The 18,928-nt window shown below is 48.6% G+C and overlaps 1 protein-coding gene across 15 annotated transcripts in view; it reads left to right on the plus strand.

The window, feature by feature from the left end:
• The window catches only part of TENM2 (teneurin transmembrane protein 2), a 1,286,794-nt gene extending 1,277,520 nt beyond the window's left edge, over positions 1 to 9,274 (plus strand). For all 15 annotated transcript variants that reach the window (XM_045395034.3, XM_045395036.3, XM_005558468.5 and 12 more), the window contains 2 exons: positions 6,332 to 6,462; positions 8,098 to 9,274. In XM_045395034.3, the coding sequence (XP_045250969.1) occupies positions 6,332 to 6,462; positions 8,098 to 8,859 (893 nt within the window). In that variant the 3' untranslated portion in view covers positions 8,860 to 9,274. The remainder of the gene's footprint in view (positions 1 to 6,331; positions 6,463 to 8,097) is intronic.
• The last annotated feature ends 9,654 nt before the right edge of the window (positions 9,275 to 18,928 follow it).

Genomic DNA, 18,928 nt, shown 5'->3' on the forward strand with positions numbered 1-18,928 from the left:
CCTGCCTCAGCTGGGACTACAGGTGTCTGCAACCACTCCCGGCTAATTTTTTCTGTATTTTTAGTAGAGACGGGCTTTCACTGTGTTAGCCAGGATGGTCTCGATCTCCTGACCTCGTGATCCACCCACCTCGGCCTCCCAACGTGTTGGGATTACAGGAGTGAGCCACCGTGCCTTGCAGAGCCACAGTTTCTTCATCAGCAAAATAGTGATAATAATAGCACTTACCTTATGGGGTGGTGAAAACTAAATGCATCACGACATGTAAAGTGCCTAGCACAGAGCAAAGGCTAATAAATGCACTCGTTATTATTTTATATATATGTATATGTTTGTTTGTTTGTTTGTTTGTTTTGAGATGGAGTCTCTCTCTGTCGCCCAGGCTGGAGTGCAGTGCCGTGATCTTGGCTCACCGCAAGCTCCGCCTCCTGGGTTCACGCCATTCTCCTGCCTCAGCTTCCCGAGTAGCTGGGGCTACAGGTGCCCGCCACCTCGCCCGGCTAATTCTTTTCGTATTTTTTCAGTAGAGACGGGGTTTCACCGTGTTAGCCAGGATGGTCTCTATCTCCTGACCTCTTGATCCGCCAGCCTCGGCCTTCCAAAGTGCTGGGATTACAGGCGTGAGCCACCGAGCCCAGCCACGCACTTGTTATTTATAAGCAGCTATGGACTTGGAGGTGGAGAGTTCATAGATGAAGAGTGAGGACACTGTCTTTGTATTATTTTCTGGGGTATGTGGAAAACGGTCTCCATATCCACCTTGAAATAGATGCCAACCCTGCTCTGAATGATATTGCTTTAGCAAACTGGAAGCCCCAGATAAAATTTGAGTTCAGTGACCCTCCTAGATGTGGCCCATGATGATGCATATTTTCCCCCATCCCTTTCTCCCTGGTAGGTCTTTGGCTTACGAAGCCCAGGCACACTTTAGCTTAAAGTCAGATTTTGTGGAGTTTAATTTATCTAAGTGAGGGGGAAGGCACAACCTCCTTCTCACATTATCCTCTTCTCATATTTACACTTAACACCTGAAGATGCCGCGCTGACAGTGTGTTCAGAGGGAGAACGCGCTTTGGCGGTGGATAATCACATGCTGTGAAGAACGTGAGAAGAGGAGAGTCATGAGCTATTAGGTGGTGCCACAGTGCCAGCTCCTGCCCAAGCAATTCCCTCTAGACAGACTGTTTAGGGAGCCTGTTACCAGATAACACCAATTACTTCTAAAGGAGGAGACGTGTTGTGTTGTCTCAGAAATGCCTTCCGCAGCATGGAGGAGGAGTCACTAGAATAAACATTTCCAAAGGGGTTGAGACTCAGAAACCAGCCATGTTAGAAAATTTAAAGGAGAGGAAGGAGGGAAAGGGGAGGGAGAGGAAGAGGAAGAAGGGGAGGAAGAGGAAGAAGAAGTGGAAGAAGAGGAAGACTAGAAAAAGGAAGAGGAAGGAGGAAGAAGAACTATACAAACTAGGACATAAGGCATTGCTCTTCATGGGAATGGCCACTGAAATTCCTGGTCACAGAGGCAGGAGGGCTCTTAACATCACTTTCGCCTCCTCAAGGGATCCTGAGCTAGGGAGAGAGAGATCCCTGGGGGAAAAAGATCCCGATGGGGAGAGTCTTCTAAAGATAAGGCCTTCTCGGCCCAGTGCGGTGACTTATGCCTGTAATCCCAGCATTTTGGGAGGCTGAGGCAGGCGGATCACCTGAGGTCAGGAGTTCGAGACCAGCCTGGCCAACATGGCAAAATCCCATCTCTACTAAAAACACAAAAATTAGCTGGGCATGGTTGTGGGTGCCTGTGATCCCAGCTACTAAAGAAGCTGAGGCAGGAGCTGAGATTGCACCACTGCACTCCAGCCTGGGTGACAGAGCCAGACTCTGTCTCAGAAAAAAATGGAAAACAGGCTTTCAAACAAAAAATTTATACAGGAATGTTTAGAGCAGCATTATTCATAATAGTAAAAAAGTGGAAACAGGCCAAACGCAGTGGCTCACGCCTGTAATCCCAGCACTTTGGGAGGCCAAAGTGGGTGGATCACAAGGTCAGGATATGGAGACCATCCTGGCTAACACGGTGAAATCCCATCTCTACTAAAAATACAAAAAATTAGCCGGGTGTGGTGGCGGGTGCCTGTAGTCCTTGCTACTCAGGAGGCTGAGGCAGGAGAATCACTTGAACCCAGGAGGCGGAGGTTGCAGTGAGCCGAAATCGCGCCACTGCACTCCAGCCTGGGCGACAGAGCAAGGCTCAGTTTCAAAAAAAAAAGTGGAAACAACCCGAATATGTATCAACTGGTAAATGGATAAACAAAGCACACTGCATGCTCCAACATGGACAAACCTTAAAAACATGCTAAGTGAAAGAAGCCAGACACAAAAGGCCATGTATTGTGGGATTCCACTCATGTCAAATGTCCCAAACAGGTCAATCCATACAGACAGAAAGCAGTTTGTGGGAGGAGTAATGCAGAATGACTACTAATGGGTATGAGGGGCTTTGGGGGGTGATGAAAATGTTCTGAAATTAGTAATGATGGTTGCATAACATTGTGAATGTACTGGAAACCACTGAATTGTGCACTTTCAAATGGTGAGTTTTATATGAATTTTACATTACTTTTTTTTAAAAAAAAAAGGGACACGATTAGGCCAGGCACGGTGGCTCACACCTGTAATCCTAGCACTTTGGGAGGCCAAGGTGGAGGGATCATCTGAGGTTAGGAGTTCGAGACCAGCCTGGCCAACATGGCAAAACCCCACCTATACTAATAATAATACAAAAATGAGCCAGGCGTGGTGGCGGGCACCTGTAATCCCAGCTACTTGGGAGGCTGAGGTACGAGAATCACTTGACCCTGGGAGGCCGAGGCTGCAGTGAGTTGAAATGGCACCACTGCACTCCAGTCTGGGCGACAGAGTGAGACTCAGTATCAACAATAACAATAAAAAAGGAAACAATTTACTAATGGATTAGATGTGGGGAATGGAAAAAAGAAAGGAGTCAAGGATGACATCCGGAAGGATGGGGTTGTCATTAGCCAAGATGGAGAAGATTGTGGGTGGGGCAGGTTTGGAGGAAGATCAGGAGTTCAGTTTTGGACCTGTTAAATTTGAAATGCAATTAGCTATCCAAGTTTAGTGTTCCGGAAGAGGTCCATGCTGGAGATACAAATTCTGGAGTCAGTATCTGCATGTAGATGGCATTTGGGGACCAAGCCTGGCTAAGATCACCATGATTGTTGAGTGGAGACGGTTGAGAGAAGAAGCTCATAGACTGACTTGAGTCTGGGGCATCTCAACATTAAGAGATCAGGGAGATGAAGAGGAACCAAAAACAGACAGAGAGCAGCTACTAATGTGGGAGAAGAAAAAAACAAGAGAATGTGTCATCCAGAAAGCAAAGAAAAAAGAAAGGCAGGAGAGTTCCACTTGTCAAACACTCCTGATAGGTCAAGCAGGATGAGAACCAAGAGCAACACTGGGCTTGGCAAACGGAAATCACTCATGACCTTGACAAGGGTGGTTTCAGGGAAGTTGTGGAGGCAAAAGCCTGATTCAAAGGAGAAGGGGAGAAGAATGAGAGACAATGAGAATAGAAAATTAGTTTGAGTTGGAGAAGTTTTTGCAAAGGGGAATTAGAAATGGGTGGTCGGGGGCAAGAGGGGAAATTTTTTAAACATTAAGCTGCATATCTGTATGCTGATGGGGTTGATCCACTGGAAGAGAGAGCAAATCAATGATGTGGGGTAAGAGAGAAAATTGCTGGAGTGATGTCCCTGAGTTGGCAAGAAAGAGTGTGACCAAGTGCATAGGGGGAGGATTGAACTTGCACAGCTCATCTAGAGTAAGAGGAGAAAAGCCAGAAATATGAGTACAAGTGCTGGTAGCCACATCACCATCGGCAAATGTGATGGGAGTTTAGGGAAATTGTCCCCTGGCTGCATCAGTTATCTCAGAATAGGAGGTAAGGTCAGCTACTGGGAGGAAGGAGACGCAGGTATTGGGGATTTTAGGAGATAAGAAGGAGTAAAATTGTCCAGGAGAATGAGAGGATAGTTGAATGGAGTAAAGGAACTTAGTAAGCTCACCAGGCAGCAGGGAAGCATGCTTTAAATTCCTGCTGGGGAATATAAAGTGACACGGGTCAGCATGGTTATGATTTTTACCCCAGTCACATTCAGCTGCACACGTACAAATATGGAATAGGCAAAGACTTGGATGTAACCAACATTGTGATTTCACCAAGCAAGTGTGGTGAGGTGAGAAAGGGGCAAGGGATCTGAGAATATCACCAGGGGAATGATGCCAGTGACTATGTGCTAGATAAGGAGAGAAGAAAAACCAGGAAGGTGAGGGATGGACGGGGAAAGGAGTTTGGGATGGATTGGAGGTACTAGGGGTTGTGTGGGAGAGATTAAAGGATTAAAGTTGTCCTGTTACAAGAAAGGGTAGGTGCAAAAACATTGAGGCAGTGGTCAGAGGGTGATATGCATGAAATTGAGATGATGGAGTGATGAAAATGATTGGGGATGACAGGGTCCAGAGTATAAACATGAGAGTGAGTAGGGAAAAGACTATCAAAGGAGAGGAGGTCATGGAAACAAGAGGCCAGAATGTTGGAAGGAGCAACTACCTGTATAATGAAATCACTAAGAATTAATTCAGGAAAACAGATGGAGGGAATGACAGTGGAGCAGAAGCTAAAAGCTTTGAGAAATGCAAGCGAGTGCCTCCTGTATTACAAATGCATTTGTACCTCCAGGTCCAGTGATTGCAGGTGAAGAAGCAGGGAGACCGATGTTCTTGGCAGAAAGAGTTTCAGTAAGAGCAAAAAGGGAAAGGAACCATTAGAAAACAGATTGAAGACATGAGGTGGTGGGGGCGGTGGGGAGGGCTGTGGCTTCCGATACAAATGTGAATTCCAGAGGGCCCAATAGAAGTATTTGGGGAACTGGGGAGAGGTGAAGCTGGAGCAGGAAAGGAAGGGATTGGAGGGTGTTGGGCATGATTTGGGGGATGCCCATTATAAGCAGGGATAAGGAGCATAAGGAGATTAGTCCTGCTGGACTCCGTGGTGGTGGTGTTGGTGAAGATGTGAGCATTTCGAGGCACAGACATCCAGGACTCTCTGTTGATCAGTGTGGAAGGAGTCTTATTCTAAGGACCTGGATCATTCAGCAGAGGGCAGGGCACTTGGGGCAGGTGACATAATTCCCAATGCAAGGACTTGATGTTGACCTCTGGCAGGTGATCTTACTCTGAGCAGCCAGTGCCCTCTCTTGGTTTCTCTTTAAAGAGTAGGAAGTCTGGGCTGGGCACAGTGGTTCACGCCTATAATCCCAGCACTTTGGGAGGCCAAGGCAGGCAGATCACCTGAGAGGTTGGGAGTTCGAAACCAGCCTGACCAACATGGAGAAACCCGTCTCTACTAAAAATACAAAATTAGCCAAGTGTGGTGGCACATGCCTGTAATCCCAGCTACTTGGGAGGCTAAGGCAGGAGAATCACTTAAACCTGGGAGGCGGAGGTTGCAGTGAGCCAAGATTGTGCCATTGCACTCCAGCCTGGGCAACAGAGCAAGACTCCATCTCAAAAAAAAAAAAAAGAGAGAGAGAGAGAGAGTAGGAAGGCTGGAGAAAAGGGCTCTCAGGATCCAGAGGACTCTGCTTTCCATCTGTGTCCAGCTCTTCAAAACCCCTTTCCATAGTGAGCCAGCCTCAGTGCAGCAGCCCCAGTCCAAAAGGCTTGCACACCGATAATAAGCATCACTTATCCCTCCAGCCCACCCTTGTATCTCTAGCCTCTAAACACACTGTGTGGCCTGTGATAGATGCTCCATGGCCTGTGATAGATGCTCCCTTAAATACTTGCTAAATAAAGGAGTTGATATTTATCGAGCAGTTAATGTGCCAGGCACTGTGAAAATCCTTTTATGTGGATTTCCTCCTTTGATCCTCATAACAACCCAATGAAACTGACACAGTTATTATCCCAATTCATATCTGAGGAACCTGAGGCTCAGAGAGGGGCTGGGACTTGCCCAAGGTCACACAGCCAGGGGATTTGAAGCTAGATCTGTCTTATTCGAGCAAGGGCCTTCTTAATCACCACATGGCGGTTCTCAACTGACCAAGTTTGGAAAGACATCTACTTCCTAAAACCCATGTATGGAAGCCCTGGGTCTGGACCCAGGAGATAGTCACGAACTCTTCCCCCCTCCCCTTTGGACCCTACACCCAGCCACCCATTTTATTTTGTTCTCTCTTTAAGCTCCGCTGCTGCTCTCCATCCATCGTGATTTCAGAAACCTTTCTTTTTGTTTCCACCATAGATGTGAAAAGCTGGCTTGTGATGTTTGGATTTCAGCTTAGCAACATCATTCCTGGCTTCCCAAGAGCCAAAATGTATTTCGTGCCTCCTCCCTATGAACTGTCAGAGAGTCAAGCAAGTGAGAATGGACAGGTAAGCGGAGGTTCCTGCCAAGAATCCAAATGATTGTCATCATTCCCTTTTGCAAACAGAACCTCGTGGGAGCCAAGGGCATGCCAGTGCAGGAAAACATTGGAGCTGGGTATAAAAGGTGCGGGACACATTGAGACTTCCCAGGAAAGTGAATGTCAGTGCTGTCACCTGTCTGGCACAGCACATATTTCTTACTAACTTCGATTATTGCCTTAATTGTGGTATCATTATCTGTTCAGTAGAATACCCTTGAGTCACTCCTTGATTAACAACAGCACAGAGAAATCTAGCAGCAACCTACCATCTGCACTGCCTATAAGATCATAACCCTTTCAGCTTTTATGGGACATCATAAAACTGTGGTTTGCAGTTTCCGTCCCATTAAAGAACATTTTTATGCCCCACATAAAACCTCGGCGCTTTATGGCCAAACATATACGGATTGAGTTTTCAGAACATAATTTGTGCTTGGGTCTTTCTGTGATGACCTAGGGGTGGTTAGTTTCCATCTGGGTGCAGCTGAGACCTCTGCTGCAATCGGATGGGAGGGGTTCAGATAACCCCTGCTACAGAACCGGCGCTCAGCCCTATCAAAGTCTGAAAGGCCTCAGCTGCTCTGAATAATTGTCCAGATTGTGTAACTATAGAGAGGCAAGGAGGAGCTGCTGGGTAATTGAGAACAGCGTTCACTCAGTCCTGCCCCTTGGGGACCACTCAGTGGATGAATAGCCATCATTTCTCTCATTTATCTAAGTGCCGTTACCTCCCAAACGCAGCCTCTCCCATTATCCCAGCCTGTCCCCCAACCACCAATTGAGACAAGTTGTAATTTGCGAGTGGAGAGCTCAAGGCCAAGGAGATAATGGTGATTTCATCCCCTGCAGAACCAGGGCAAGGATCCAAAGCAACTGCCTTAAAGCCGGGGGATATTCCCTCTCGCCCTTGAAGCCTGAATCTCTCAGCCTGATGCTACTCAACTGTTCCTATGCACACAGATCACCCAGGGCATCTTGTTCACACGTAGCCTCTGACTCAGTTGTTCTGGAGTGAGGCCTGAGATTCTGTTTTTTGAACAGGACGGGTCCTAGTGATTCCTCTGCAGCTGGCTATACTTTGAGTGGCAAGGTCTTAACCCGAGGAAGTTAATGAATATCCAAGTCATTGGCCTCCGGGAAATCTAGGTTACAGTGGTGGGGTTTGAGGCTGTTCAAATCAGCATCCTGCCCTTTGTGTCAGGACGTTCCTGGGTCTAAAGCTGGCAAGGCAGTTGCCAACCATCAGAATGCAGAACAGGGCTCTTCCCAAGTGGTGGCTTGACCTGGTAAGTATGTAGGCGTGGGTGCCCATGCCAGCAAGGGGCAAACCTCCTTTACCATTTTTTTTAGTTAGTGGCAATTGCAAGATGGACAGGCCACACCATCAGAGCATTAGTAATCAACCAGTCATCCATAGTTCAGAGCACTGGTAATCAACCAGCTGTCCATAGTTCCAAAAAGTAGGACTCCATCAGCTCAGATCTGGACAGACCCAACACTAGTTCTTGCAGGAGAGTTCCAAGCCTTTCTCTTTGTGACTCCTTTTGAGTGAGCTGCCCAGCTCATCTTCTCAGCCTTCTCTGTTTTCTTATCCCCACAGCTCATTACAGGTGTCCAACAGACAACGGAGAGACATAACCAGGCCTTCATGGCTCTGGAAGGGCAGGTCATTACTAAAAAGCTCCACGCCAGCATCCGAGAGAAAGCGGGTCACTGGTTTGCCACCACCACGCCCATCATTGGCAAAGGCATCATGTTCGCCATCAAAGAAGGGCGGGTGACCACGGGCGTGTCCAGCATCGCCAGCGAGGACAGCCGCAAGGTGGCGTCTGTGCTGAACAACGCCTACTACCTGGACAAGATGCACTACAGCATCGAGGGCAAGGACACCCACTACTTTGTGAAGATTGGCTCAGCCGATGGCGACCTGGTCACGCTGGGTACCACCATCGGCCGCAAGGTGCTGGAGAGCGGGGTAAACGTGACCGTGTCCCAGCCCACGCTGCTGGTCAACGGCAGGACTCGAAGGTTCACGAACATTGAGTTCCAGTACTCCACGCTGCTGCTCAGCATCCGCTATGGCCTCACCCCCGACACCCTGGACGAAGAGAAGGCCCGCGTCCTGGACCAGGCGAGACAGAGGGCCCTGGGCACGGCCTGGGCCAAGGAGCAGCAGAAAGCCAGGGACGGGAGAGAGGGGAGCCGCCTGTGGACTGAGGGCGAGAAGCAGCAGCTTCTGAGCACCGGGCGTGTGCAAGGGTACGAGGGATATTACGTGCTTCCCGTGGAGCAATACCCAGAGCTTGCAGACAGTAGCAGCAACATCCAGTTTTTAAGACAGAATGAGATGGGAAAGAGGTAACAAAATAATCTGCTGCCATTCCTTGTCTGAATGGCTCAGCAGGAGTAACTGTTATCTCCTCTCCTAAGGAGATGAAGACCTAACAGGGGCACTGAGGCTGGGCTGCTTTAGGAGACCAAGTGGCAAGAAAGCTCACATTTTTTGAGTTCAAATGCTACTGTCCAAGCGAGAAGTCCCTCATCCTGAAGTAGACTAAAGCCCGGCTGAAAATTCCGAGGAAAACAAAACAAACGAATGAATGAACAGACACACACGATGTTCCAAGTTCCCCTAAAATATGACCCACTTGTTCTGGGTCTACGCAGAAAAGAGACGCAAAGTGTCCGAAAGGAACAAAAGAACAAAAATGAAAAAGCAAAGAAGAAAACAAACAAAAACAAAATAAAACAAACACACGGACCGATAAACAAAGAAACGAAGATGAGAAAGAAGGCCTCATATCCAATTACCTCACTCATTCACACGTGAGCGACACGCAGACATCCGCGAGGGCCAGCATCACCAGACCAGCTGCAGGACAAACCCCTCAGACTGCTTGTGGGACAAATCCTTCCGACATTTTCGTTTAAGCAAATACAGGTGCATTTAAAACACGACTTTGGGGGTGATTTGTGTGTAGCGCCTGGGGAGGGGGGGATACAAGAGGAGGAGTGAGCACTGGAAATACTTTTTAAAGAAAAAAAAAAAAACATGAAGGAATAAAAGAAATTCCTATCAAAAATCAAAGCGAAATAATACCATCCAGCACTTAACTCTCAGGTCCCAACTAAGTCTGGCCTGAGCTAATTTATTTGAGCGCAGAGTGTAAAATTTAATTCAAAATGGTGGCTATAATCACTACAGATAAATTTCATACTCTTTCGTCTTTGGAGATTCCATTGTGGACAGTAATACGCAGTTACAGGGTGTAGTCTGTTTAGATTCCGTAGTTTGTGGGTATCAGTTTCGGTAGAGGTGCAGCATCGTGACACTTTTGCTAACAGGTACCACTTCTGATCACCCTGTACATACATGAGCCGAAAGGCACAATCACTGTTTCAGAGTTAAAATTATTAGTGTGTTTGTTTGGTCCAGAAACTGAGACAATCACATGACAGTCACCACGAGGAGAGAAAATTTAAAAAATAAAAATAAAAACAAAAAAAATTTTAAAAATAAAAAAAAACAAAAACAAAAAAAGTCTAATAAGAACTTTGGTACAGGAACTTTTTTGTAATATACATGTATGAATTGTTCATCGAGTTTTTATATTAATTTTAATTTGCTGCTAAGCAAAGACTAGGGACAGGCAAAGATAATTTATGGCAAAGTGTTTAAATTGTTTATACATAAATAAAGTCTCTAAAACTCCTGTGGACACTGGTCTTGTGTGGAAATGCTTTGAGATGAGAAAAAGGCAGCATTACTGGAGAAAAAGAGGAGCTGCCCAAACGTGCAGAGGCTGAGCTGGTATTTTGAACACCTGGCGGAGCTTTTTTTTTTTTTTTTTTTTTTTTTTGAGAGGGAGTCTCGCTCTGTTGCCCTGGCTGGAGTGCAGTGGTGTGATCTCGGCTCACTGCAACCTCTGCCTCCTGGGTTCAAGCAATTCTCCCGCCTCAGCCTCCCGAGTAGAGGAGACCTGGGATTACAGGCACACCAACACACCTGGCTAATTTTTGTATATTTAGTAGAGCCAGGGTTTCACCATGTTGCCCAGGCTGGTCTCGAACTCCTGATTTCAGGTGATCCACCCGCCTCAGCCGCCCAAAGTGCTGGGATTACAGGCATGAGCCACTGAGCCCTGCCTGGAGGAGCTTTTATTAGAGATATCTTTGTGCTCCCCAATTCTATAGCTAACTCTGCCTGCATCTGCAGCCCCTTCTCTGCATGGAGCAGAAGTGGACAGCCTGCATGTGGTGTGGGTGGGCAGTGAGGACCCTCAGAGCCTGCCCAAGCATGGATGGATCCCTCTAGCACTCCTGGGACATTCAGGCTCCTCCCTGCAACCACATTCTAGTTCTGAGAGATGCTGGCAGAAATTAAAGGGGAACATTCACCACATTGGGAGACGTGTGTGTGTGTGTGTTTTCATATTTCTTTCCAGACTACATCAACTTACCCCAAATCTTGCATACTTGGGACAACCCAATAAGAAAAGCACTGCTGGTTTGGAAAATTTTTGTTCTACATCACTCCTAAAGTTAGAATAATACCATCATTAACTGTTGATATTTGTTGGTGCTTACTTGGTGCCCAGCATAATGCTAAGGGCTCGGCATGCAATATTTTAGTTTGTCCTCACCTTTCATTCACATTTTCTTGAGAGCTTCCCTCGTGCCACGTCCTGGGTTAAGTTCTGGGTAAGAGAGGTGAGTAGACACCCATGGGCCCTTGCCTCATGAAACTATGGGCAGGAGGGGACAGACAGTAGGAAAAGCATGGCATCAAGAAGTGAAAATAGGCCACACGCAGTGGCTCACGCCTGTAATCCTAGCACTTTAGGAGGCCAAGGCGGGTGGATCACTTTAGGTCAGGAGTTCAAGACCAGCCTGGCCAATATGGCAAAACCCCATCTCTACTAAAATTATAAAAATTAGCCGGGCATGATGGCACATGCCTATAATCCCAGCTAATTGGGAGGCTGAGGCAGGAGAATTGCTTGAACCTGGGAGGCGGAGGTTGTAGGTAGCCAAGATCACGCCACTGTACTCCAGCTTGGGCAACAAGAGCGAAACTCCATCTCCAAAAACAAAAAAAAAGGACACAGAAGGTGGGTGGTCAGGCTGGAGCACGGAGAGGCTGGCAGGGTTCACAAGACACAGTTAGAGGTTTGATTTTTTTTTTTTTTTTTTTTTGAGACGGAGTCTCGCTCTGTCGCCCGCCGGATCTCAGCTCACTGCAAGCTCCGCCTCCTGGGTTTACGCCATTCTCCTGCCTCAGCCTCCTGAATAGCTGGGACTACAGGCGCCCGCCACCTCGCCCGGCTAGTTTTTTGTATTTTTTTTTTTAGTAGAGACGGGGTTTCACCGTGTTAGCCAGGATGGTCTCGATCTCCTGACCTCGTGATCCGCCCGCCTCGGCCTCCCAGAGTGCTAGGATTACAGGCTTGAGCCACCGCGCCCGGCCATTTTTTTTTCTTTTTTAACATGAAAAGCAACAGAAAGTTTTGAGTTTTGATTTCATAAAAAGTGCTGTGGCTGCAGTGTGGAGGACAGGGAGGGGAAGCCGATGTGGTCACCTAGGTGAGATGAAGGAGGAGGCCAAGGAGGCCATCACCCTAAGCTAAAGCTAGTTTTTATTTATTTATTTATTTATTTTATTTTATTTATTTATTTTTTTTGAGACAGTCTCGCTCTGCCGCCCAGGCTGGAGTGCAGTGGCGTGATCTTGGCTCACTGCAAGCTCCGCCTCCCGGGTTCACGCCATTCTCCTGCCTCAGCCTCCCGAGTAGCTGGGACTACAGGCGCCGCCACCTCGCCCGGCTAGTTTTTTTGTATTTTTTAGTAGAGACGGGGTTTCACTGTGTCAGCCAGGATGGTCTCGATTTCCTGACCTCGTGATCCGCCCGTCTCGGCCTCCCAAAGTCCTGGGATTACAGGCTTGAGCCACCGCGCCCGGCCGCTAAAGCTAGTTTTTAAAAAAGTGACTGGATGCATGCCCCGCATGAGCTTCTCGTCACTTTGGAGGTGAGAAATCCGAGGCCACCATCACCCAGCGGGTAAGTGGTGGAATCAGATTCAAGCCCAGCTGTGGCCAATTCCAAACCCTCTTCAGGAAGTCTGAGGCCTCCTGAGGGCCCATCACCCACAGGTGGAAGGAAAGAAAGAGAGAGGCGGGGCTGGCCTGCTTGAACCCAGGTATTGGGCTTCACAAGCCCTCCTAGCGTCACTAGCAGAGCCAGTGATGACTTAGTAAAGCAAGCAGTCAACGGAAATGGCCCAGAGCACTTCCCTCTGGATGCACGTGTGAACAGGTATCTCCCCAGGGCCATGAGTTTGGGCTGTTTCCCTTCAGAAGGAGGGTGGGAAACAGAAGACAGCTTCTCTGTCTTTGGGCTGCTTCGGTCCAGCTGCTGCCTGCCTTGTTTAACCTGGCTGGTGTCAGGACTACTTGGAGAAGGCTCACAGAACAGCTTCCGGTGGGTCATGAGGACCACTCAAATCTTGGTTTGGTGGGAACTTCATGCGGACCAGTCACTGTGTTTTATCCTCCTGCAGTAGATATAGCCACCAGAGCCCACCAGGACAGGGCGTGCACGCCAGGCCAGAAACCAGGGGATCTCACTCAGCCCGTGGTTTCTCTGCCCCATCCAGCCTCTCAGGTAGACCCAAAGGGTGGTAGACCCTAAGGGTGAGCAAATAGTGTATCACAAAGGGAACCACATGTCAGCAGAATGCCACCCAGGCCTGAAACTCTCCTCTTTTGGTTTAACCATCTTTTAATTATCCATGGTTTTTCTGCTACACCCAGGCCAGGCTCTTATAACACACTACACGAACACATACTAAGGGAGAAGGAAACAGACATGGGGCAGAAATCCTTTCCCGCCTTTCCTTGGGCCAGTCCTAGCATGACCAGGACAGACTGTCTGATACAGAATTCTGGAAAGGCGGTACAGCCTATGGGTTAGTGAAGATCGTGCACTCTGAAGTCAGACCACCTAGGAACCAGTCCTGACTCTACCACTCACTAAATGAACATGGGAACTTGGGAAGTTTACATGTGCTAATTAAGGTAAATATCATTCGCTGCGTTAAGAGATAAACTCAAGTTAGCAGAAGAAAAGTTTCTCACTTATATAATGATCCATCATGGGTCAGGGATAAGGATGGCTGCTTTGATGATTAAATGAGATATTGCCTGCATCATGGATATGTGGTACTTAATAAATGCTCTTTTTTTTTTTTTTTTTTTAAACGGAGTCTCGCTCTTGTTCCCCAGGCTGGAGTGCAATGGCGTAGTCTCGGCTCACTGCAACCTCCATCTCATGGTTTCAAGCAATTCTCCTGCCTCAGCCTCCTGAGTAGCTGGGACTATAGGAGCCCACCCCCATATGCCCGGCTAATTTTTTGTATTTTTAGTAGAGACGAGGTTTCACCATTTTGGCCAGGCTGGTCTCGAACCCCCAACCTCAAGTGATCTGCCCACCTCAGCCTCCCAAAGTGCTGGGATTACAGGCGTGAGCCACCATGCCCAACCTCATTTTTATTATTTTAAAATCTTTCTTCTGAACACTGATTTTTCTAAGAGTAGAAATTGAGGCATGACAATTTTCACAGTGGGAGACATTTGTATGTGGCGGCTGGGGAGATGGAGAAAGACCTTCCCTCAAATCTCATGTCCCCAAGAGCAATCTCTGCTTCTCCCCTCTCCCAGGTCTGGGGAACTTGAACAAGTACTTTCAGTGTGTGGACCTTCTCCATGGCTTCAAGGTCTTTTCAGAAAGGGTGACATCTGGAAAGCTGAGAGTCTCAGCAACGTGAAGACTGGCCATGTGAACAAGGGACATCTGTTCAGGCATTCTACTTTCAGAATCACCAAGCACAATTTTGTCCCTGGCACTGTCAGAAGCTGGGAAGACAAAGGTAAATTAAACATGGTCTAAAGCGTGAGACAAACTCACAAGCCAATCACTAGAGCACGGGAGGCTTAGGGCTGGCACACAAGTGACGAGCAAGCACGTGATGTCCAGAGGACAGGAGTATGAGTTCTCTCCACAAGTATTTTTTGTTTTTTGTTTTTTTGTTTTATGTTTTTGTTTTGAGAGAGTCTCGCTCTGTTGCCCAGGCTGGAGTGCAATGGTGCAGTCTCGGCTCACTGCAACCTCCACCTCCCAGGTTTGAGCTATTCTCCTGCCTCACCCTCCCAAGTAGCTGGGATTACAGGTGCCCACCACCATGCCTGGCTAATTTTTGTATTTTTAGTAGAGACAGGGTTTCACCGTGTTGGCCAGGCTGGTCTCGAACTCTTGACCTCAGGTGATCTGCCCGCCTCAGCCTCCCAAAGTGCTGGGATTACAGGCGTGAGCCACTGCGCCCCGCCTCCATGAGCATTTGAGCTCGGCACTGGCAGGTAAGAGAATGCCAGGCAGACAAGGCAGGAGAGGGCAGCAGGAAGGAGAAGCAATATGCAAAGAGACAGGTGAGAAGTTCAGAGAGGCCGGGATAGGTGCTAAGGATTAGAACCACCGGCGAGCATTCTAGACACGGGTCCCAGGCCAATTAGATCAGGACCTCTGGAAGAAGGATCTGATCGTGAGTAGGTGAGTTTCACCTGCAGCCAGAAATGAGGAGGAGGGGATTGGAGCTCAGCGGGAAGAGCAAGGCCAGAGATGAGGTTTGTTGGAGGGAATGAGGTAAGAATAAGAGTCAGGCTAAGAAACTGGGCATTCTCCTGCCAGGTCATGAGGAACCTCAGTGTGGCTCTTGTATATAGGGAGAAACACGATTAGGGAATCTTTGGGTTTGCAAAGTGAAGAGGGAAGAGTGGCAGCAGGCCCAGAGCCCCGGGGGAGCCTGCAACAGTCTGGACTGAGGGCTTGAAGGAAGGCTGGGACGGTCAGAACAGAGGGTGAGCTCCTCAAACCGGCTCGGATTTGGGAAATGAAGACGAGGTTCTGTAACTTGCTCAGAGTTGGGGACAGATTCTATAGAGGGTGGAACACCGAGAACAGGATCCCGGCCAAGGATCCTCTCTCCAGGGCGTGCACTATTCTTCTCCTTCGCCTCTCCCTCCTCCACGACCACCCAGGTGAAACACCAGGGAGGAACATTTAGGGAGAAGGGATATTCTGATTACTTGCTTACTTCAGTGATCCTCTGATCAGTACAAATGGGGACTTTCCAGGAAAGTTCTGATTCAGCACGCTCACACCCAAGCCCCGCCTTCCACCCTGAGGCAGCTGGGCAACCTGTAAGGCGCCGTCCCCCAGCACCGGCAACGGGCACTGTGGCTGCGCGCCGCCCTGCGAAAGCAAGGCCGCACCAGCTGCTCCGCAAAGCCCCTCCCTCACCAGCCCTCGCCTCCTCCCGGCAAATGTTGGGTTTGCCATCTGGCCACAAGGTGGCAGCCTTTGCCATGAAATCTGCCTGGAGTTGGGCACGGCGCCTCAAAGGGATTTAGGGAAGTCGTTGGGCAGCAAGAGACTGCGAGGAGAGCCCTGGGTTCCTGAAAGAGGCCCCTGGAATCGGTTCCAGGAACAAGATTCCAAAGAAGACCAGTCCCGGGACCAACCAGATTGGACTGCGAACCTGCCTCCACCATTTGCCCACTGAGTGCATTTCCACCTGGACTTACCTTCCTGAGCCTCACCTTTCCCATTTGTAAAACAGGGACAAAAATAACTGCTGCATGGGATTATTTGGAAAGCCTAATAAAAATAATATATGTAAAGTCCTTGGCAAGGGCCCAGCATTTAACAAATGTGTATTAAATGGTAAGCTATTATTGAAGGAAAATAGTGGAATTTGGGGGTTATCGTCTTTAGATTAAAAAAAAAAAAGAAATAAAAAAGCAAAACAAAACAAAAAAAAAGCCTTCACTTTCAATCCCAACCACTCTTTCTAGCTAAGCCTGGGCTTCTTTCTTCCCCTGTGAAATGGAGATGATACTGCTATCGGGCAGAGTTGCTGTTGTAAACACTCAGCCTGCCTCAAGAGGATGTCTACTGATTGGCGACTAACTTTTCTTATTCTCAGCCTTCAGTGGGAGCTGAAGCGTGATCCCAGCCCGAAGCTTGACCTGTTGAAGAGTAAGGAGCTCCACCCACCCCATCCTCCCACTGCAAGAGCTGCATAAAGCCCTGGGGCCTTGCTCTCCTAGAAGGCTCCAGGGCAGAGAGGACAGAAGAAGCAATGCCTAGACCCTCTTAGGGACAGTCTACCCAGTAGCTGCTCTTCCAGAGATGATCCCTGTCCCTGAACTGAGCCCAATTCCAGGGACAGTAAAAGGGATGTCCTTACACTCATGCATTCATAAAACACTTCTACCCAATTAATTGCTGTTATTTGAACTTCCCAGCCACTCTGTGAAACAGTGTGAAAATTGAGGCTTAGAGAGGCCACACTGCGGATCAGGAACAGGCCCCTCCCAGGTGGCTGGGAATCTTCGCTTCTCAGTCAGCTCAGGCTGTTTCCATTCCCAGGCCACTCCCTCAACAATCCCTTATAGTCTTATCTCGGCCACATACATATAGATTTTGTTCTCAGGCTAGAGCCTTTGGCCAGAAGGAATCTGCCCCACCGGCTGTTAGTCAACCACGTGAAACATGTATTACGTAGAATGCTGCAGTGAAGATGGAGAATGTGAACACAGGCTGGCTTCTGCCCCCAGGCAGCATCTCTGTATTAATCAGGAGACTTGCAGGGGTCAGTGACAGAATCCTAATGCAAAGCAAAAACCAAGATATCCAAAGGCAGGACTGGCTTCAGATGTGGTCAGATCCAGGGGCACAAAGATGTTCACAAGGTACAGTCTTTGCTCCACCTCTCAATGCCGCTTCCCTTGGGATGTGGCCTTATTTTCACATTGATTTATTCCATATGTAGGAAAGATGGTTGCCAACAGGTCCAAACCTATATCCTTGCAGCACCCATGGGAAGGGCAAAGAGACCCTCCCTCTATCAACAGAAGACCATGAATTGGCCCAAACCCCATCAGCCTTTCCAGAGCCATGAACAGTGGGAAAGGAGTGGTTCTTACAAGGAAAATAACTGCCTAGACAAAAACGTGCTAATTGCCAATATCTACTGAAATCATGCTTCTATCCATTTTGTCCACAAATGGTGCCTGACATGCCATATGTGCTCACTGGACAAAGCCAGGTGATGGAGACAGAGGGATGAATAAAACACGGTCATTCAGGAGGAGTCTAATGGGAAACACCAAGAAGCAAATAAGCAATATAATGTGGAAGTGGACCGGGCACGGTGGCTCATGCCTGTAATCCCAGCACTTTGGGAGGCCAAGGCAGGAGGATCACTTGAGGTCAAGAGTTCGAGACCAGCCTGGTCAACCATGGCCAACATGGTTAAACCCCATCTCTACTAAAATACAAAAAAAAAAAAATTAGCTGAGTGCGGTGGTGGGGACCTGTAACCCCAGCTACTCTGAGGGCTGAGGCAGGAGAATCGCTTAAACCCGGGAGGAGGTGGTTGCAGTGAGCTGAGATGGAGCAACTCCACTCCAGCCTGGGCAACAGAGGAAGACTCCATCTCAAAATAATAATATAATAATAATAATAACGTGGAAGTGGCCAGGAGCGGTGGCTCACGCCTGTAATCCCAGCACTTTGGGAGGCCAAGGCAGGTGGATCACCTGAGGTCGGGAGTTCGAGACCAGCCTGACCAACATGGAGAAACCCCATGTCTACTAAAAATACAAAATTAGCCAGGCATGGTGGTGCATGCCTGTAATCCCAGCTACTCGGGAGGCTGAGGCAGGAGAATCACTTGAACACAGGAGGCAGAGGTTGCAGTGAGCTGAGATCGCGCCACTGCACTCCAGCCTGGGCAACAAGAGCAAAACTCCGTCTCACAAAATAATAATAATGTGGAAGTGCTGGGAAGAGAAGGGCATGGCAGGGACACTGGGGAAGGGCAGTTAGCTCCGCTTTGATGGGGATTTGGTGGAAAGCACTTGGATCAGTGCACAGATAGTGCATTGGGAGGATCTAGATTGAATCTGAATAGCCAAAAGTCACCTGGCTCTGCACCGTTTCTCAGCTATCCGCCCTGAGGATACCATGGCCTTTCCCTTCTTCTGGGAATGCAGGAAGCAACCAGCCAACACCAGCCTGGAGAGCCTGTCCCCTGGGAAGAACGGTCTGGTCTGTGCGGGGCTGGAAGTCTGCTGCTCCTTCACTCTGGATCCTGACTCCCTCCCTCCACACATGGGGAGCAGGACTTCCCTTCACTTTCTGCAGAGGTGGTCCTGCCCATGGGGCCAGCCTATGTGCTAGTACTGGGTTTCTCAATTGTGGCACCATTGACATTTGGGCCTGATGGCTTTGTTGTGGGAAGCCATCCGGTGCATAGAAGATGTTTAACAGCATCCCTGGCCTCTACCCACCTCACACCCCACCCCTGCCGAT

The sequence above is a fragment of the Macaca fascicularis genome, chromosome 6, assembly GCF_037993035.2.
Source record: "Macaca fascicularis isolate 582-1 chromosome 6, T2T-MFA8v1.1".
NCBI classification, from domain to species: domain Eukaryota; kingdom Metazoa; phylum Chordata; class Mammalia; order Primates; family Cercopithecidae; genus Macaca; species Macaca fascicularis.